General features: G+C 44.8%; 1 protein-coding gene across 1 annotated transcript; it reads right to left on the bottom strand.

Moving 5' to 3' along the window:
• Positions 1-791: 791 nt before the first annotated feature.
• LOC125292345 (zinc-binding protein A33-like) lies at positions 792-10,866 on the bottom strand (the record flags this gene model as incomplete). Its single annotated transcript, XM_048239576.1, is given in 6 exon segments — positions 792-2,448; positions 4,145-4,263; positions 4,349-4,371; positions 9,273-9,503; positions 9,978-10,073; positions 10,783-10,866. Coding segments are annotated over 6 exon segments (1,047 nt in total), but the record flags the coding sequence as incomplete, so codon positions are not given.
• Positions 10,867-19,840: the final 8,974 nt, after the last annotated feature.

The following is a 19,840-nucleotide window of genomic DNA, read 5'->3' as shown; positions in this document are numbered from 1 at the left end:
AACTACGTCACTGAGTGTCCATCTAAAGAACTACGTCACTGAGTGTCCATCTAACGAACTACGTCACTGAGTGTCCATCTAATGAACTACATCACTGAGTGTCCATCTAACGAACTACATCACTGAGTGTCCATCTAGCGAACTACATCACTGAGTGTCCATCTAATGAACTCCATCTAGTGAACTACATCACTGAGTGTCCATCTAATGAACTACATCACTGAGTGTCCATCTAAAGAACTACATCACTGAGTGTCCATCTAGCGAACTACATCACTGAGTGTCCATCTAATGAACTACATCACTGAGTGTCCATCTAATGAACTATATCACTGATTGTCCATCTAACTACATCACTGAGTGTCCATCTAAAGAACTACATCACTGAGTGTCCATCTAGTGAACTACATCCCTGATCACATCACAGATCCTATACGGCACACACTCTTTTGAACACACATTACTACACTTGATTCATCAATTCAATTCCATTATTATTCTGCTACAACTGTGCTGAGGATGTGAAGACTCAATTAGTACATTTCCTCTGATCACTGGGTGTGAAGATTCTCAACAAAATTTGTTGCAAGAACATCATTTGTTTTGTGTTCTGAGTGGAAACACTGTGGAAGATGCCACCAGAAACATTCCCTCACCCTCTCAATCCTTTTGAAATATCATCTATGGAGTTTATACATTTGCAAACTCTGTATGACACTCTGTATGACAGAGCTTGTAAATGTCTCACAGAGATAAATGTATCACAAGTATGAACACATGACTCATGGGACTCCTACAAATACTGATTTGGTTTTAATCACTGATGAATTCCTTATGAAGACATATTAAAGTAATGAAGAAAAGTAGTCAATCTGACATTGTATCAGTGTATATTATGAATAAAAACATCATTATTGTATTATGTTGATATGTCCATAAATTATCTCTTTGTGTAATGGTGATGATCTGGGTCCTGGTATCAGTAATGTTGTTTAATGTCTCTGTGGAAAACTCAGTTCTTTTTGGTTATTCATCCCTCACATCAAGTTTGTCTTCAGTAGTCCAAACCTTACTGCTCTAAATTACAGCTTTCATCTGGTTATAAAGACAGACACTTACAACGACAATACATACATGACATTTGATTTGATTCATGTAATAATCAGTCTTGACTAGTGCAGGAGTTTGTGTTTACTGCAGTGCTCTCAGTCTCTATAGTGCTGTTTAATCTCCAGCATTTCTGACCTCAGATCAGACAGCAGCAGGACCAGCTGCACCTGTGCTGTGTTGCTGCTCTGCTACTGGAAACCTCACAGGTGAGGAGCATGTAGTTACACAATAACCACCACTAGATGGCAGTATTCATACTGAGACTTTCACAAGCCCCTATAGGAAAGTTACACCCCTAAACAATTCATACAAATATTATATACAGGTGTGCACAGAATAGGCCTAATACACCAATAGAAAAAAAACAAAAACAAATATATGTTAGTTTAATGCATATAGCCAAATAGTCAGCACTGTCAGTTTGTAGTTTGTGTTCCAACAATGGCCACCAGATGGCCCTCTAAATGAGCTAAATTCTAAAAAGGAGAGACCCTCAGAAATGTCCACATGATTTATTGAACTGATTTTTTTTTTTTTTTTTATGTGCTTGTATAGAGACATGGGCAATGTAGAAATACCAGGATAGTGTAATAAATGGCATCTTATTTTAGAGGATACTCAACATAGAACATCAGACAATTCAATTCTGAACTAAATTAAAGTAGCCAGAAAACGATGCCTCACAGGTCAGATATCAGATTGACTGCAGTTACTGTGTGAGTGACTCATGACTGAACCCCACATGCCTCCATCCATCTCTGCATGTGGGCTCTTGTTCAGACAGAGACAGTTTCTGCTCTAACTGGGCTGCTCACTGACACAGAGGCCTTCACTGCTACAATACTCAGAGGAGACACCCTACCACCATTGAAGTATGGAAACACTCTCTCAGTGAAAGTGTGTGTGAGAGTGTGTAGGTGTGTGTTATTATCAGGGTCAGAGAATGACAGCTCTCCTCTGTCCCAGTCCAGCTGCACTCTGATCCTCTGGAGTTTCTGCTGCACTGTGAGGAGAGTGGGGGCTGTGGTGGAGCACCTGCTCCATATTTACCATCTTTATACCACACACACCACTCTCCACTCACATAGCCATATGTTCCCTTCCTCTGGGCTGACTCTGCCTTCACACCCACATCCCACCATGTGTTCTCTCCAACCTCCACATCCCAGCAGTGAGTCCCTGAGTTAAAGCCCTCAGAGCCCAGGACACTGGCATACTTATCAAATCTCTCTGGGTTATCAGGAAGCTGCTGCTTCTCATCACCCCATCTCACACTGGTCAGATCCTCAGACAGGATGAGTTGTGGGTGTGCAGTGTTGGGATCCAGAGTCACAGGAGCTGCAGAGAGAAAGAACACACACATGAGCTGAACACTGAGTGATGTGTGATGAGGATGTGAATGATGGTCATTATTAATAGTGGTGTTACCAAGTGTAATGGCAGGAGAAGTAGTAACAGTGAAATGCTCTTTAGTCATCAGGATGAAGGATCACAGCTGTACAGGAGTGTACTCACAGGAGAGGGATGTTAGTGGAAGGGAGGATCATCACTGACCATTCTCATGCATTTATATCCCTCTTCCTCTTTATATCTCTCTTCATCCCTCCATCCATCCACCTCTCTCTTGATGCTTATGATAGTGTGTGTGTGTGTGTGTCTGTGTCTGTGTGTGTGTGTGTGTTCGCGTGTGGTGTTCTAGTGTGTGTGTGGTGTTCTGGTGTGTGTGTGTGTGTGTGTGTCTGTGTGTGTGTGTTCGCGTGTGGTGTTCTAGTGTGTGTGTGGTGTTCTGGTGTGTGTGTGTGTGTGTGTGTGTGTGTGTGCTTGTGTGTGTGTGTTTGTGTGTGTGTGTGTGTGTGTGTCTGTGTGTGTGTGTGTGTGTGTGTGTGTGTGTGTGTGTGTGTGTGTGTGTGTGTGTCTGTGTGTGTGTGTGTGTGTGTTCGTGTGTGGTGTTCTAGTGTGTGTGTGGTGTTCTGGTGTGTGTGTGTGTGTGTGTGTGTGTGTGTGTGTGTGTGTGTGTGTGGTGTTCTAGTGTGTGTGTGGTGTTCTGGTGTGTGTGTGTGTATGTGTGTGTGTGCTTGAGTGTGTGTGTGTGTGTGTGTTGTGTGAGTGTCTGTGTGTGTGTGTGTGTGTGTGTGTGTGTGTGTGTGTGTGTGTGTGTGTGTGTGTTCTTGTGTGTGTGTGTGTGTGTGTGTGTGTGTGTGTGTGTGTGTGTGTGTGTGTGTGTGTGTGTGTGTGTGTGTGTGTGTGTGTGTGTCTAGTGTGTGTGTGTGGTGTTCTGGTGTGTGTGTGTGTTTGTGGTGTGCTAGTGTGTGTGTGTGTGTTTGTGGTGTGCTAGTGTGTGTGTGTGTGAGTGTGTTGTGTGTGTGTGAGAGAGTATGCCTGTGTGTGTTGTGTGTGTGTGAAAGAGTATGCCCCCCACCCCACACCCTCTGTCTGTGTTTCTACATCACACTATTCTAAGGCATTGATAGAGTGCATACTCAACCGTAGTGACAGCGCTCCGTCACACTGCCCCCCCTTCAGAAAGTGCCCATGTGCTTCATGCACACCAGCGTCCCTCACACATCCACCAGCCGTACTTCTCCCATTCCAGGGTGCCCCACACACTAGTGCTTCACCCATCGCTCACACAGGGTCAACCAGAGGGTCCCTCATACGGCTCACACATTGGCCACGCCTCCGATGACCTCACAGCCAGCCCCCCCACTTCTGACACCATGTGTAGCAAAGGAAGAGAGCAGTGACCCCACCCTGTCTCAAACCCGGGTGTCCAGGGTACTAAACCTGCAGACTGACCGCAACCCCAGAACCAGGTTCCTTAGTATGGAGGTCAGACTCAGAGTTCATACTCAACCGTAGTGACGGCGCTCCGTCACAGGCATGATGCGACACGCACGCACGCACGCATGCATGTATACGTATACATACACACACACACACACACACACACACACACACACACACACACACACACACAGAGTCGGTCCCATTTCCATGATTGCAAGGTGTGTGTTAAAAACAGTAGGTTACTCACTGTACTGAGCAGTCTCCTGCATCTTCTCCCAGACTCTGAACTTCAGGTTGCCCAGGTGCTTTGCCACATTGATCAGAGCTCCTGAAACCCTCTCTGGATCCTGCAGTGTGCACTGGGCTCTGGAATAACATTCAGGAGTCAGTGCTGCTGTGGGTTTGGGTTCAGAACCACAGAGAAGAGAGAGACAGGAGGCAGATCACTCACCTTTCCACTGTGCTCTTGTAGCTCTATGAAATAACCAAGGAGAGAAAATGTGCTTATTTTTTCTGTTCTGTTTCTTCTGTTAGTTTGTATTTATTTTATTAGACCTTTATTTAACCAGAATTGAGTTTGTAATGTCTTTTTCAAGTTGTTATGATGATGATCAACACACACACAAACACAGACACACACACACACACACACACACACACACACACACACACACACACACACACACACACACACACACACAGAGCCCTGGTTGGTCAGTTCACCATTCCCCCCACTACAATGCCCCTGTGGCCAAGTAAAGTGTCTGTGGGAAAAAGTGAATATGACAGTGTGAGCACATAGTTAACCTGTCAGTACTCTCCCCTAGGACTCTGTTTATTTGTAGCCCTCTGCTGGTCTGCCTCTGTCACTGCATGTTTTTGTTTTGGCCCACCATGTGCCTTTTTGCCACGCCCCTACTTCCTGTCTTTGTTCTCTTTTTTTGTACTCACCTGTTTCTTATTTGCTTGTATTACCTGCCCTATTTATACCCTGCCCTACTGGTGCCTCATTGTCAGATTGTCTTTCTCCGTGTGGTGATGTGCCCTAGTGCTTTGGCCTGTCTCTGGTTTGGAACTTCTGAGTTTGGAAGTTTTCCGTTTTTGTTTGGTAGTTTTTCCTGAACCTGTTTTTGGATTTTGAATCGGCCTGTTTTGGACTCTGACTACGATCCAGCCTCTTGAACTTTGCTTTGTTGGACTTTGCCTGGATGTTGGATTAACTGACTATTGGATTTTCCTAATTTCTATTTTCTGCTGTTTGAAGAACTACACTGCTCAAAAAAATAAAGGGAACACTTGGTCATAGGAGTATATCATCAAGTCAGTCACACTTGTGGGATATTGATCTGGCCAGTTATGCAACAGAGGTGGTTGTGAATCAGGTTCACCTGCTTTGATGTCAACGTAATTTACTACAGGTGTACTAGAGGGCCAACTATGAGACAACCCCCAAAACAGGAATGGTTTTACAGGTGGTGGCAACTGGTAATTTTTCCATCTTTATCCTTCTTGACTGATTTTTCACTAGTGTTGCATTTGGATAGTGTCAGTGTTACTACTGGTAGCATAAGCCAGTATCTGGAGCCTACAGAGGTTGCACAGGTAGTCCAACTCCTCCAGAATGGCACACCAATATGTTCCATTGGCAGAAAGATTGCTGTGTCTCCCAGCGTAGTCTCAAGAGCATGGAAGAGATTCCAGGAGACAGGCAGTTGCTCTAGGAGAGCAGGGCACAGGGCTCGAAATTAACTTTTTTTTTCTCAGTGTCCCGCAGCTGTCCCGAATTCTACTTGGCACTGTCCCGGACTTAAACACCAGTGTCCCAAATTCAAGTTCTTGTTTTTTCCCATTCTACATAATAAACAGCATAAAAATCAGTAACTTGCATCACTTAATTAACTCGTTCTGGTCCACCATGTCAGTTCTGAACAATTTATTAAACACCATTTTTATTAACATTAATCATCTGCTGTTTCACACAACACTCATTTTCAGAGATTGCGCTTTTGGCTCTTTTTTGAGGTTGCACTAGATGTTCTCATTGTCCGTTGTTTTGACAGACAGGGTTGTAAAACATTCCGTCAATAATCTATTTTCAAGTGTCTTTAATTCCAATGTCAGTTTGGTGTGATGTCATGGCCACAGATCTCAGTGAAAACAATAAGTAGCGTGGAAAATTACCACAAAGCTGTCAGATAGGCTACTCTCCTGCCACACTCTCGCCCTCTTGTGCACACTCAATGCGTTCCCAATTAAATTAAGTAGCAAAACGTAGTTAGATCTGCTGCAACTATGTATCTTGATGTAACAAGCTGTTTTGACATTGTAAACGTTCTCTAAGAAGAATGTAAAGCAGTTTGCAGTAGCCTAAAGATTAAAGTGTGTGGCGGGCTGGATCTATGATAAACGAATAAATGCTCGGCGGGCCGGATTAGTGCGTGGCGGGCCGCAGTTTGGACACCCCTAGCCTTAGAACTGCCACAGCGAAATGTCAAATGCTAACTTGTATAACTGTTTTCATTGTTATAGGCTACCTTGCAACACTATCTTTTTGTCAAATCGCAGTTGCGGTAGGCCTAGGTTATTTAGCTCAGCATGATATTGGTGACGTTTGTCTGTCACTGACAGAAAACACGTAGCGTTTTAGTCAGAGAGGACTGTCATCTCGTTTTTTTAGAACACCAGTGTAACCTTAGGCCTACGCTATCAGTCAAAAATTTTCACAATGTCATGAAAACAAATGCCATTTACCTGCCTGCTAGTTAGGTAAGTTAACCTCTATATCGGAAAGTGACCCATTAGGCCTACCACCCGTGCCCTATTTTTGTGTCGGCCTATGAGTCACTTAATATTCATTTAACCAATACGGCGGATTCCTAAGGAAACGCAAGCACCCAGCCCATTTGGGTATTTAACTATATTTGTACCAAAAATAACATTGTAGCCTACAGTGATTTGAAGAGCAGTAGCCTAAACAGTGTTGTAAGGCTGCATGTACAAAACCGCTTCTACAGTAGATCATCAACTGGCTAACGCTGCTTTTGCCAGCTGCCCGTCACGCCATGTCAAATTTTGTAGAATTTTATTCAGACGAGAAAGATGCGTTTAGATTCCCATGTGAACAGTTTAGGGGAAAAGGACCTATTTTGACATTTGCTTTGCCATCCCCCAGAGTTGTCCCAGAGATCATTCTATTGTGTCCCGGAAGCATTTTTTATGGTCCCCGGGACGTCGGGACATTGTTAATTTTGAGCCCTGGCAGGGTAGGGTGGTAGAAGGTCCTTAACCCAGCAGCAGGACCAGTATCTGCTCCTTTATGGAGGAACAGTAAGAGCCCTGCTAGAGCCCTACAGAATGACCTCCAGCAGGTCACTGGTGTGAATGTCTCTGGCCACACTGTCAGAAACAGACTTCATGAAGGTGGCCTGAGGGCCCGATGGCCTCTAGAGGGACCTGTGCTCACTGCCCAGCACCGTGGAGCTCATTTGACATTTGCCATAGAATACAAAATTGGCAGGTCTGCCACTAGCGCCCTGTGCTTTTCACAGATGAGAGCAGGTTCACCCTGAGCACATGTGACAGACATGAAAGAGTCTGGAGATGTCGTGGAGAACATGATGCTGCCTGCAACATCATTCAGCATGACCGGATTGGTGGTGGCTCAGTGATGGTCTGGGGAGGCATACCCTTGGAGGGATGCACAGACCTCTGTGGGCAGGACAACGGCACCCTCACTGCTCTTAGGTATCGGGATGACATATTCTGATCCTGTATGGTGCAGTGGGCCTTGGGTTTCTCCTGGTGCACAACGATGGCCACATGTGGCAAGATTGTAATTCCTGGAGGATAAATGAATTCATACCATTGACTGTCCCCCACACTTCCCTGACTTAAATACAATAGAACACCTCTCGGACATTATGTTTTGGTCCATCCATTTGAGTAGTGTATTTTTGGTTAAATTGTTTGAACTGCCTTATTGGCCTGTGGCTGTCCACAAACTGTTTCCCCTGTCTGAAAATAAATCAGTGAACAGCATCTGCTCTTGGGTCCAGTCTCTGAATCTGACATAACCATGACGATAGACTCATCATCATTATCGTAAAAGCACCAATTACCGCCCCTTTCGTTCGAAAATTCTAAAACAACAACGCTTTTTAATACTACTAACATATGACAAATTGACCTTGCATTTTTCAGTAGCCATAGGTGTGTAGATTTGAACAAAATCTGGTTTGGTTCTTACTGGGGCTTTTACTGCCTGAAAACAACAAACCGATTTTGTTTACCATGCTCAGACTTTAGTGCTGGGCTGGTGGGTGCTTATTTCCGCCCTTTCACACGGCACATCAACGGTTAGACCGAGAATTCTCGTCGCAAAATCAAAATTCCACTGGAGCTCCAACCGGATTTGTACACGCAGCCTTACAACACTGTTTACAGCTCTTCGAGTCACGAATGTGGGTGCTTGTGTTTCTTTAGGAATCCGCCGTATTGGTTTGTATAGAAATGAATATTAAGGAAATAGGTGAAAGGCGACATCACATACTGTAGACAACAGACGCACACCCTCACAAATCCACACCCAACCAACAACGCACCAACACCACACTCATGATCACAACAACAACAAGTTAGTTAAATGTATGTAGTCCTTTCCTAGGTGCTTTACAGTGAAGGGGGGACTTAACTACAACCACCATGTAGCTCACACCTGGGTGATGCACAGCAGCCGTTTTGCACCAGAATGCTCAACACACGCTGGAGAAACGCACAGGAACTTTCACATCTGTTAGCCAAATTTGGATTTATTCTCCACATACAGTACAACTGTTCTCGCTTCGTAGTACCAAAACATCACACAACCACCACACTCATCAACGATCACCAAACCACACCAACACCACATCAATGATCACCACTCCACACTGTCACCACACTCTCCAAAGATCACCAAACTACACCACCACCATACTCTCCACTACACCACCACCACACTCTCCAAAGACCACCACACCAACACTGTACTCCTCAACGATCTTTAGCAAACAACAGCAACACCACATTCTCCAAAGATTACCAAACCACAACAACACCACACCAATCAACAATCACCACACCAAAACCAACACCACACTTACCAACAATCACCAACACCACACCCTCCCAAGATCACCAACACCACACTCTCCCAAGATCACCAACACCACATCGCCCATGATCACCACACCAACATCACACTCACCAAAGATCACCAAACCCACTGTAGATCATCTAGAGAAACATGAACAATGTGCAGCTGCGTCTGTGTGTGTGCGCGTGTGTGTGTGTGTGTGTGTGTGTGTGTGTGTCAGATGTGAGGGGAGGGATCTTACCTGCAGGAATGTGATGTCATCAGCATTTATCTGCTCCTCTATGTCTGTGATTGTGATTGAAAGAGATGAGATCTCTATGCTCATCTTCTCAATCTTCTTCTTCATCATCTGACTCTTCTGCTCCTCTTCCTCCATCAGTGCAGCTATCCTGGCTGCCTCTTCATCTCGTAGAAACTTGTGAAGCTTCTCAAACTCCATGTTGATCTGCTTCGCTGTGTGCTGGGCCTGAGTCTTCATTAAATATATCAAGAGATGTTAAATTCCTCATGCTACTATAGGTAGGGGATTTCACACAGCGGCCAATCAACAACCAAATCCTTTGGTATTTGCCGTCAAAACCAAAATCACTAACAAATCACTGACAAAAACATCACCAACAGAACAGCCTTCAAGAGCATTTTACTGGGGTTATGAAGCAGACACCTTCCTTCATAGGTGTTTCAATTGAATTAGGCCCACGACACCTCCAGAAGGCTCAACAGTGGTGCCTGGTGTCCCAGACTCACCCCCCTCCACACTCATGATGGGTGGGTCCTCTACCAACAAATACAGACAACGAACCAAACCAGAGAACACAAAATCATCAACCAAGCAGCCTCTGTGTTCAACAAATAGGCGTCAAGAGCAAGTGCTAATGTTATTACCATGTTTATGTTAAATAACATTTGCCACTGTAATATTCCCTCTGTGAGGGCTTATCTTTACCTTAATGTGTTTTGCTGTTTTATCACAGGTTAGTTTAGTTTCTTTATGTTTCTTCATCTTCTCCTTCAGCTTGGCCAACTGTGTCCTCAGTTCCTCCTGAAACAAGAAGAATACAACAGTTATGCTGCAACAACTCAAATAAACATTGAATTCAAATTCAGTACATTGTCATGATGGAAGACAAAGTACAATGACAGCTTACTATTTAGAGAAAGGTAAGAATCAATTGTTTAACTCAAGGGGAGGTGGAAAATGAGTGTAATTCCCCAAATGGTTGAATATCCCTTTACATTTTGATAGTTTCAGTTTCAGCTTTGATATTTTTGTCATGATATTATATTATTGATATTATAAGTGCATGTACATGTGCCTGCATGTGATTACTGTACTTAAAAACATCTCACTTCCACAGCATATGATTGACAGAAAACCTGTAAAGATGCTGCAGCATTAGATTATTTTGTACCTGAATTAAAACATGTATTATCATAGACTACAGTGCTTTACACAGGATTAGTGTTTTCTAGCCTAAACTATCTAATCATCTCATGAATTGGGCCAGGTATCACCCAGACAGAATAGCTCATGTTGCCTCATAGTATGATTTAGCACAGAGTGCCATTTGGAAACAGACAATTTAGAGATCGCACAAATGTGCAGAGAGTGATAATTCTTTGTTTAGTAATTTTCTTTCTTCTATAAGCCTTATTCATATAAGGTTTCATGAATGAAACCCCCAGTGACATGTAATCCAATATAAAAAGATTAAATAATATAATAAATAAAACCATGGAACAGATCTTACCTTATAATCACTTGATACCTCAACAACAGGACTAAAGTTGTGATTCTTATGTGCTCTTGAGTCTCTACACACCAGACACACAGGCTGTTAATTGCTGCAACTTCTTCCTATTCGGAACTGGCCAGGAGGTAACTGCCGAGACCTTTGCGGGGGTCCATCTGGATATTGCCTTCAGCGGCGATGTATCCCAGGAATGACACAGTCTGGCGTGGAACTACGCATTTCTCAACTTTGACATAAAGGGAGTTCTCCAGGAACCGTTGAAGAACCAGCTGGACATAGCGAGTGTGTTCGGACAGAGTTCTGGAGGAAAGAATTAAGATGTCGTCCAGGTACCACGAAGACAATTTATTCAGCATGTCCGCAGCACATCATTCACCAAGCGCCTGGAATACAGCTGGGGCATTGGTGAGCCAAATGGCATTACCAGGTACTCATAATGGCGGTGTGGGTGTTGAATGCAGTCTTCCACTGGAGTCACCCTCCCTTATTCGGACTAGGTGGTACAAGCATTTCTAAGGTCCAGTTTGGTGAAAATAGTGGATCCCTGGAGCAACTCAAAAGCAGAGGTGAGTAAAGGCAGAGGGGTTTACGGTTCTTCACTGTGACATCGTTCGAGACCTCGACATAATCAATGCAGGGAAGCGAAGAAGAACCATCTTTCTTTCCCACAAAAGAAGAACCCGGCACCAGCTGGCGAGGAAGGCCAGGCGGATGGGTCCAGCTGCCAGGGAGTCCCTGATGTAAACCTCCATAGTTTTTTCTTTCAGGGGAGGGATAGTGAGTAGAGGTGACCTTTGGGTGGAGCAGTCCCAGGAGGAGATCAATGGCACAGTGAAATGCAGGACGGTGTGGGGGGGGGCAGAGATGTGGCTTTGGTCTTGTTGAACACCTCTGAGGCCATGGTAACATTCAGGGACATTAGAAATGTCGGGGGGGCAGTGCTGGGGGGTACTGAGAGCGGGGGCAGCGAGGGCAGCATAAAGCAGGTCAGGTGGCAGGCATTTCCCCACTCTTTCACAGTTCCGGAGGAGTCGAGGTGAGGATTGTGGAGGCGCAGACAAGGCCTAGCCCAGGATTAGGGGTTGGCCTGGGGAGCTGAGCAGGTGGAAGCGGATGGTCTCTCTCGGTGGTTTCCTGACACCATCATTGAGATGGGGGACTGTGATGCTGGTAACTGTGCCAGTGCAGTGACCGTCCAGGGCCGGGCTGGAACAGGGGTGGACAAGCGATGGCTTTCCAAGCCCAGCCTGCCGAGCAAGTCCTGTGTCAATAATGTTTGCTTCTGCGCCAGGGGTCCACCAGGGCTGCCAGGGGTGTGGGTGGAATCAGACAGGTAAAGACAGACTTGGATGAGGGGTTTCGGCTGATGGAGGCGGAATGTTCGGTGAGCTCATCAGTTCCTCCCTACATCTGGTGAGCTCCGACCTTTTGCTGGACGGGTGGCGACTTCGATGACCATCCACCACCACAGTACAGGCACAAGTTGGAGGTGATCGTGAAGCAGCCTCTGCAGAAGGGTTAGGGAGGCGCGGGCGATCTCCATCGGTTCAGACTGGTCCGCTGGTTAGGCGGTTGGCGGAATGTGGACAGAAGGGCAGTTGGGACACTCCGTGTGCTGGTGGATGGACTCTGGCCCTCTCTCTCGATGATGGCGGACCTGGATCCTGGATTCGTCACGGACAGCCAGAGCAATGGCCTTCATCAAGAGTGGGGGGGGTTGATCATGGGAAACCAGCTGGGTCCTTTTATGTAGTCCGCCAGGCTGTGGAGGAAGGCATCCACCAATGCTTCCATGTTCCAGGAGCTCCGACTTGCCACAGTTCGAAGTCAATGGAGTAATCAACAGTCCTTCTGCCTTGGCGGAATACTCATCAGGGTCGAGATGCCTGCGGCTGTGGTGGATTCCAAATCGAATACCTTGAGCATCTCCTCTGCGAATAGGTTGAAGGTTGCACATGCTGGGGTCTGGCGGCTCGAACTCCGCCGTTCCCCGAGTCGGGCACTTTCGGCCGTCAGGTGAGTGATCCGCGTAACCGACCCTCGCCCCTTCAGTGGCAAAAGTCCTGGGTTGCAGGGTAAACTGGACCGCGACAGCTCGTCAGGGCGCAGCCGTACCTGGGTTGGGTCGCCCGCTGAACGGCTCTGGGTTGCCGATCCTGGGTTCTGGGGCTCCGGCAGCCCGCGGCAGCAGTGGACTGGGCAGGAGACTTCCGGGTGCTGGGCGGGTGAGAAGTTGAATGATCATTACAAAGTTGTTGCTGTTGCTGCTGGAACTGCTGAAGCTGTTGCCCGGCCTGAAGTAAGGGAGGCAGTGTCAGCAGTGATGCGGTTTACCTCTCTCTCAGTCTCTTCCAGGCGTTGCATGGCGGTGGGTGGTTCTGGTTGGTGGTTTCCATGCTGAAAGTTTCGACCGTGCTGGGTCCATGTTTGGTCCAGATCGTACTGTCAGACACCAAACAGGGCGGGGACCACAAAAGCGTCCGCGTTAGAATGTTTTATTTAAGGGTTGGGGGTTACAGGGGTTTCCAGGAGTTCCAAGAGTCTGCGTGTGTGTGTTCCCCAATAACCGAGCAGCAATGGCAGGAGCTGGATGATCCGGGGAAGTCACAGGGGAAACACACACACAACAACAAGTGAAACGAAGCAGCAGTACAGTCAAGAGACTGGAAGGCTGTATTCATTAGAAGAAGAGGAAGGCAAGGTCAAGATGCGGGGCTGGAGATCAAAGAAGTAGTCGGCGGGTCTGGGTTCTGGAGGCAAGAGTAAGAGTCGTTTTTCAAGACAGGCAGGTAACTGGTCTTGGGTTTGCAGGCGATCTGACAAGTGTGGACTGAAAAAAGGCTTTATATACGGGGCATGATGGTGTGGTGAATGCAGTGCAGCTGGTAGGTAAAGCGAGGGTGAGGCAGAGCAGAGCAGGAACAGGTGGAGGTCATCAGACTTTAATCAGCGGCGTGTTACCAGGCAGAGAGGGAAGCTCATGACAGTCTTTTTAATTTAGATTTTATTATGCTGGCGACTAATCACACAATTTTAACGCAGTTTGAAGGGACAGGATTCAGGAATAGACTACTGAGACAGGTCCCTCTTCTCTCTGACACCTCGTTACCCCATGCATTACAGGCTGGTTTATGACAGAAATTACGTTTTGTGCCAACATGTATTATTTGGTGAATGGAGGTTACCAAATTCCTTTCTTTGGTTATAGTCCCATGGTTCACATTATCTGTAGGCTATCTCCGCCTGACTGCATTGTAAGCGTTTTTTTTTCCAACTTGTGTGATGGGTCACCACATTTGATTCCTCGTTTTCCTCAGAGGCCTATAAAACAGGTTCATTTCATTTCTGACATTACTACTAGCATATGAATGCATTATTTATTTTGTAAGGCGTGACAGAAATGAATGACACGAACTTCACTATAATTTAATATTCATAATTTAATATAGGCCTAAAAGGACACTTTCGTTTCACTTTAGCCATCATTGCGAGAATAGGTTACAATATGGAAAATGCTTCAAAGTTCCCTTTGAGGTCTGATCGGCTCAAAATGAATGGGATTTCCTTAGCCTCTGCTACACCTTTCCAACAAGTTTTGTGAGAATTGTAGGCTTACCGGTAGCTTTTGCGATATTGTTGACAACCATAATAATGCACCGCAGGGTGCATTAAATGGAAGCTTTGCTAAGCGCGCCACTAACGAAAAACGGACAAACCACTCATTATAGTCAGTATAGGCTACTCTCGCTGGAACCATCACTAGACTAGGTCACTAATTTGTCGCGTTATTTACGTTTGATTACATTTCAGATGGTGGTGTTTGTTGGTTCCCTGTAGTATAGCGTTTTTCTTTATTTATGTTTCTGTCCGTTTTATTTGTATGGTTAGTGTCCACTTGTTTTGTTTGCCTTTCTCTGTATGGGGTTTGAGCAGATGAATTGGGTAACCGTTATGGGTAGGCTATTTATTATTAAATAAATAGGGACTATATAGGCTACATAAGGCCTCCGGTTCTGTCCAAATTAAGCATGGTTGTCAAACTCTGGCGCTGTCAAGCTATACAGCAGACTTTAGGAATTACATTATGAGAATAATTGTGGGGTTAATTAGTAGGCCTGGGATATGATAACTTTATGGTGTTAATAGTCAAATAGACTGCTCAGTCCTCATATAGCCCTTGCTGCCAACATTGCTTAGCCGTAGTTGTGGTGCCCTAGCTTGATCTAGCGCAGCATGGAAAAGTCAATACGACCCACGAGAGAACAAAAACAAACACATAACCTTAGAAACAGGCAAAAGCGCGGTGCCTTTTTTGAATGTGTGTTAATAGAGCTGTAGTTGTACTTGGTTGTTAGAGACTGACCAGGTTGCTTTGGTAAATATAGTGCGATACTGTAGAGTCTGTTGAACTTCTGTTCTCAGTGAGTGGAGTAAGGGGGGGACAAGAGGGAGTAGAGAATAGCAGTGAAGAACAGCATTATGGGAAGTGTAGTATAACCAGTGTGATCTAAAGCAGTGTTTTCAACCTTTTTGTGCCATTACACTTTTGACACTTAAAATGTCCTCACGACACTAACATCCTGTGTGAAGAAAAAAATAAACATACCATAGCCTAAAACTTCAAATAATACATAATAATGGCCTTATTATGGCTTCTATGCAAGACCTGCTCAATAAAACAAGCGCCTAGTAAGCGCTGATGATTCTGTGAATACTGGATATGGGGCCCCGGTTGTACAATGCCTGCATACCACAAATAGTGCAATCATACAATCAATGAGAGCATGTGGTTTATAAATTCTTTGATGCAACAGTTGCTTTTCTGGACCAGTGAGTGACATTTGGGTAATTTTCTGCGGCACACCTGATGATCTCTCACGGCACACTAGTGTGCCCCGGCACAGTGGTTGAAAAACACTGATGTAAAGAACAGTAAAATGGGAAGTGTGTTATAACCAGAGCCCTACAGTGAGAGACTCAGAGCCCTGGTTATAGTACTACACACAGACCTCTCCACATGCACCTCCAACAGATCTAAGGAACTGTACCGGTATATTACACAGACCTCTTCACAGATACTCATTCATATGTGGCATGATATATGATAGCAGATTTCTGGTCACAAATATTATATTTATTTGAGGTCTACATGACTCCATTAGAGAGCATGTTCATGTGTTGTGTCAAAGTTCAGACACACACACATACAGTACACATACACACATACACATACACACACATACACACACACACACATACAGTACACACACACCTGTCCTTTCAATTCACACATAATGAGAAATCATGACGTGTGTAATTTTGCATCACATAGTTCCACAACAGAACATCTCTCTCCGTCTATTTGCCTATTTACAGGGTTAACACTGGAATACAAACTGATGACCACTAGGTGTCAGTATTGTTCCAGTATTGCTGGCAGCAAAGCACATAATCAGTGTCAAAAGATCATAATAACAATTTGTCATATAGTCATGAGTACATAAAAAAAGATGATGAGAATACATTGGCATTGTAAAGGTTTAATAATAAAGTTAATTTGTTCTCTTTTCCAAGATGCCCATTGGTAGACCTTAAAGATGTGTGTGGACTGTGTGATGGAAAGCAAACTCCAGGCTGATGACAGTAGGGGGATATGGGAGGGCCTGAGGCAGATTACCAACTACATAATCTCAATGAGTTTTATTGTCACTTTGATAGAAACCATGTCAGTGACATCACACAACCAATGAGCATCAACACCCCTCCCCCCCCCCTAGCCCTCCTTTTGTAATAGAGGAGGATGAGGTTAGGCTCCTTCTACAAAAGCAGAACTGCAGAAAAGCTGCAGGCCCTGACCTCGTATCCTCCGCTACTATTAAGCATTGTGCAGATGAACTGGCCTCAGTTCTCACAGATATATTTAACTGGTCTTTGAGAGAATGCGGAGACCCTCAATGTTTTAAGTCTGCTGTCATAATTCCTGCTCAAGAAACCTAGCATTAGTTGCATGAATGACTACAGACCTGTAGCACTAACATCTGTTATAATGAAAGTCTTTCAGAGAATAGTATGTAAACGCCTGTCCAGTGTGGTCAGGCTAGACCCCTTTCAGTTTGCATACAGGGCAAACAGGCCCGGCAACTATGCAAAGGTCCTCTTTATAGATTACAGCTCTGCTTTTAACACAATTTTACCCAGCAAACTCTTTCAGATTCTCCAACAATTGGGGGTCCATAATTCCTTATGTCACTGGATTTTGGACTTCCTACTGCAGAGAACACAAGTGGTTAAAATTAGCAACAGGATCTCTAAGGTCAAGCACATTAACACTGGTGCCCCCCAGGGGTGTGTTCTATCACCTCTTCTATATTCGCTGTATACAAACGACTGCACATCACACACTGATTCTGTTAAAATGTTCAAATTTGCAGATGATACAACAGCTGATTTCTGGGGATGATGATGCTGACTATAGAAATGAGGTCTTCTCACTTATTGAATGGTGTTCCATCCACAACTTAGAGCTAAATGTCTCCAAAACTAAGGAGTTAGTGATGGACTTCCGCAGAAGTGGGAAGGCGTCTCAGCCCTTGTGCATCAATGGAGAGGTGGTGGATCGTGTGGACAGTTTTAGGTTTTTAGGCACAACAATATCATCCTCTTTATAATGGGAGGATAACATAACCAGCATCACCAAAAAAGCCCACCAGAAGCTCTTTTTCCTTCGTCAGTTGAGGAAATTTGGGGTGGCCTATAAGGGAATGTTGCAGTTCTACCGAGCTGCCATCGAGAGTGTCCTCACCTTTTCCGTTACTGTCTGGTATGGCAACTCTACTGTCCAGCAGAGGTTGCAGCTGGACAGGATAGTCAATACAGCCTCAAAAATTATTGTATGTAAACTCTCCCCCATTAGTGAGATCTACGAGGCCCGTATCCACCGGAAAGGTCTAAAGATACTACAAGATCAGACTCACCCTGCCAACTCACTCTTCTCCATCCTCTCATCAGGGAGAAGGTTGAGTGCAATTAGAACAAATACCTCCCGCTTCCTCAACAGCACATACTGCAGACCCATCAAATCTCTAAATCCCTGAACCAGTATCTCAGGAAAAAAGGTTCTCCTAACAAGCCTGTTTAATTTGCACATCTTTTTACACTGTTTTACATACTCTTCTATATGTTTCATGCTACCCATATTAGTTTTATTTATCTTTTTATTGTAAAGTTGTGGATTTGCACTCTGCATCCCTATGCACCATGTTCACTTTAACCTGACCTGGATGACACCTGGACTGTCATCCAGGTATGTTGTGAGAAGTGTCCCCCTTTTTTATCTGCCTATGTCAATGGTGATCCTGGGTGGGACTCCGTATATGTATATATGTATTCTATGTCTTTTTCTGTGTGTCTATGGTGATGTCTTTGTCTTGTCATGAGCACACTGAAGCAAATCCCTAGCAACTTGCACCGAGTTGTATGGCAATAAAGTATTGAATCTTGAATCTTGACGTGTTAAAGACCTTGTGATAGTTGAATGATCACATCTCATAAAAGGAGCATGAGGAGAAACATGGACATATATATAAAACAAAACATATGCCAGGGAGACATTTTCACCTTCCTTTCCATTGTACTCTCAGTGGATTGATTTCAGTGGAAACTACAACAAGTCAGGAAATGATTCATCACATTTAGTACACGTGTTCTCTGTGGCAGCTTTTCATGGATATCGTATACAACACCCATACAAATATACCAAGAATAACACCGAGTATGTAAGGGATAACGGCCGCCGAGGTGTCCTCTTATCTGGAATTAATGGGCGGGGTGAGGGGCAAAGAACTCCCTGACCCTGACGTCCATTAATTCCATAATATCTTACACCTCGATGGCCGTTATCCCGCTTATCCCCGGTTACCACGGTAAAGCAAAGGAAACCGTGGTTCCGTTTAAAAGAAGCTCACTAGTTCAGCTTGTTGTACAACTTTTCGTTGGCCTTATAACAGCGATAGCATGGACAGTTATCTTGTTTACAGTTGATTCCATTGTTGCAAAGCCTGCATCCAGGCTCAACCGTAGATCCTACTATCGTTGTTATAGTTACCATTCATAAGCATTGATATGGAACGGCGATTAAACTTTTATTTACCAGATCTACTTCATAGGTGTCCGTTATTCAGAATTAAAAGCCACCCTGCCAGCCAATCAGAAAAGAGTATTTATTCTCTCCGGTGATAAATCATTCAGATGGACACCAGAGAGAGTAAAGATCCACCTTATGTCAAGATGATTGATGAGGGTCCCCTAATTAAGGTCAGAGGTCAAATTATAAATTAAGCTGATTCAGGGGCGTTACCTTCCAGATCATTCTTGATCACGTGATGTAGGCGTATCTTATGGCGTCATAATGGGGAGGTCTTATTTTCTGCAGGCGTGGCTTATGGCGTCATGATGGGGAGATCTTATTTCTGTAGGCGTGTCTTATGACATCATATAAAAAGGGGTGGGGGAGTTGTTTTTCTGGAACTTTCAGCAACGTTAGGTGTAACTTTGCTTTGTACCTTGAAACCATTAAAAGAGTTTATTTATTTTTTTTTTTTTTTTAATTCATTTTAAAATGTATTATTGAAAAAAAAAAAGAAATTAAAATAAAATCTGTAAAGCACAACCAGAGTGTGTGAGGGGCAGCCGTGTTGAGCGGTTAAGTTTGCCGGGTGCCTGTGCGTCGTCGTGGCTTGCTTGGGGGCTCTGAACTCTGGGGGCTTGGGATTCCTTAGGATTCCTCGGTCCTAGTAAGCGGGGGGCAGAGGCAGGCAGGCAGGCAGGCAGGCAGGGAGTCCCTGGGATGAGGCTCAGCCTGAGACAGAGAGAGAGACACAGAGCAAAGTCAGACTCTTAGAGAGGCAGAGAGAGAGAGAGCAAAGTCCGGACTCTTAGAGAGACAGACACAGAGACAGAGCAAAGTCCGGAGCTCTTAGAGACAGACACAGAGACAGAGCAAAGTCGAACTCTTAGAGACAGAGACAGAGAGAGAGAGCAAAGTCCGGAGCTCTTA

The sequence above is a fragment of the Alosa alosa genome, chromosome 3 (assembly GCF_017589495.1).
Source record: "Alosa alosa isolate M-15738 ecotype Scorff River chromosome 3, AALO_Geno_1.1, whole genome shotgun sequence".
In the NCBI taxonomy this organism is placed as follows: domain Eukaryota; kingdom Metazoa; phylum Chordata; class Actinopteri; order Clupeiformes; family Clupeidae; genus Alosa; species Alosa alosa.
The sequence above is the reverse complement of the archived record's forward strand: the minus strand, read 5'-3'. Positions and strand labels throughout refer to the sequence as shown.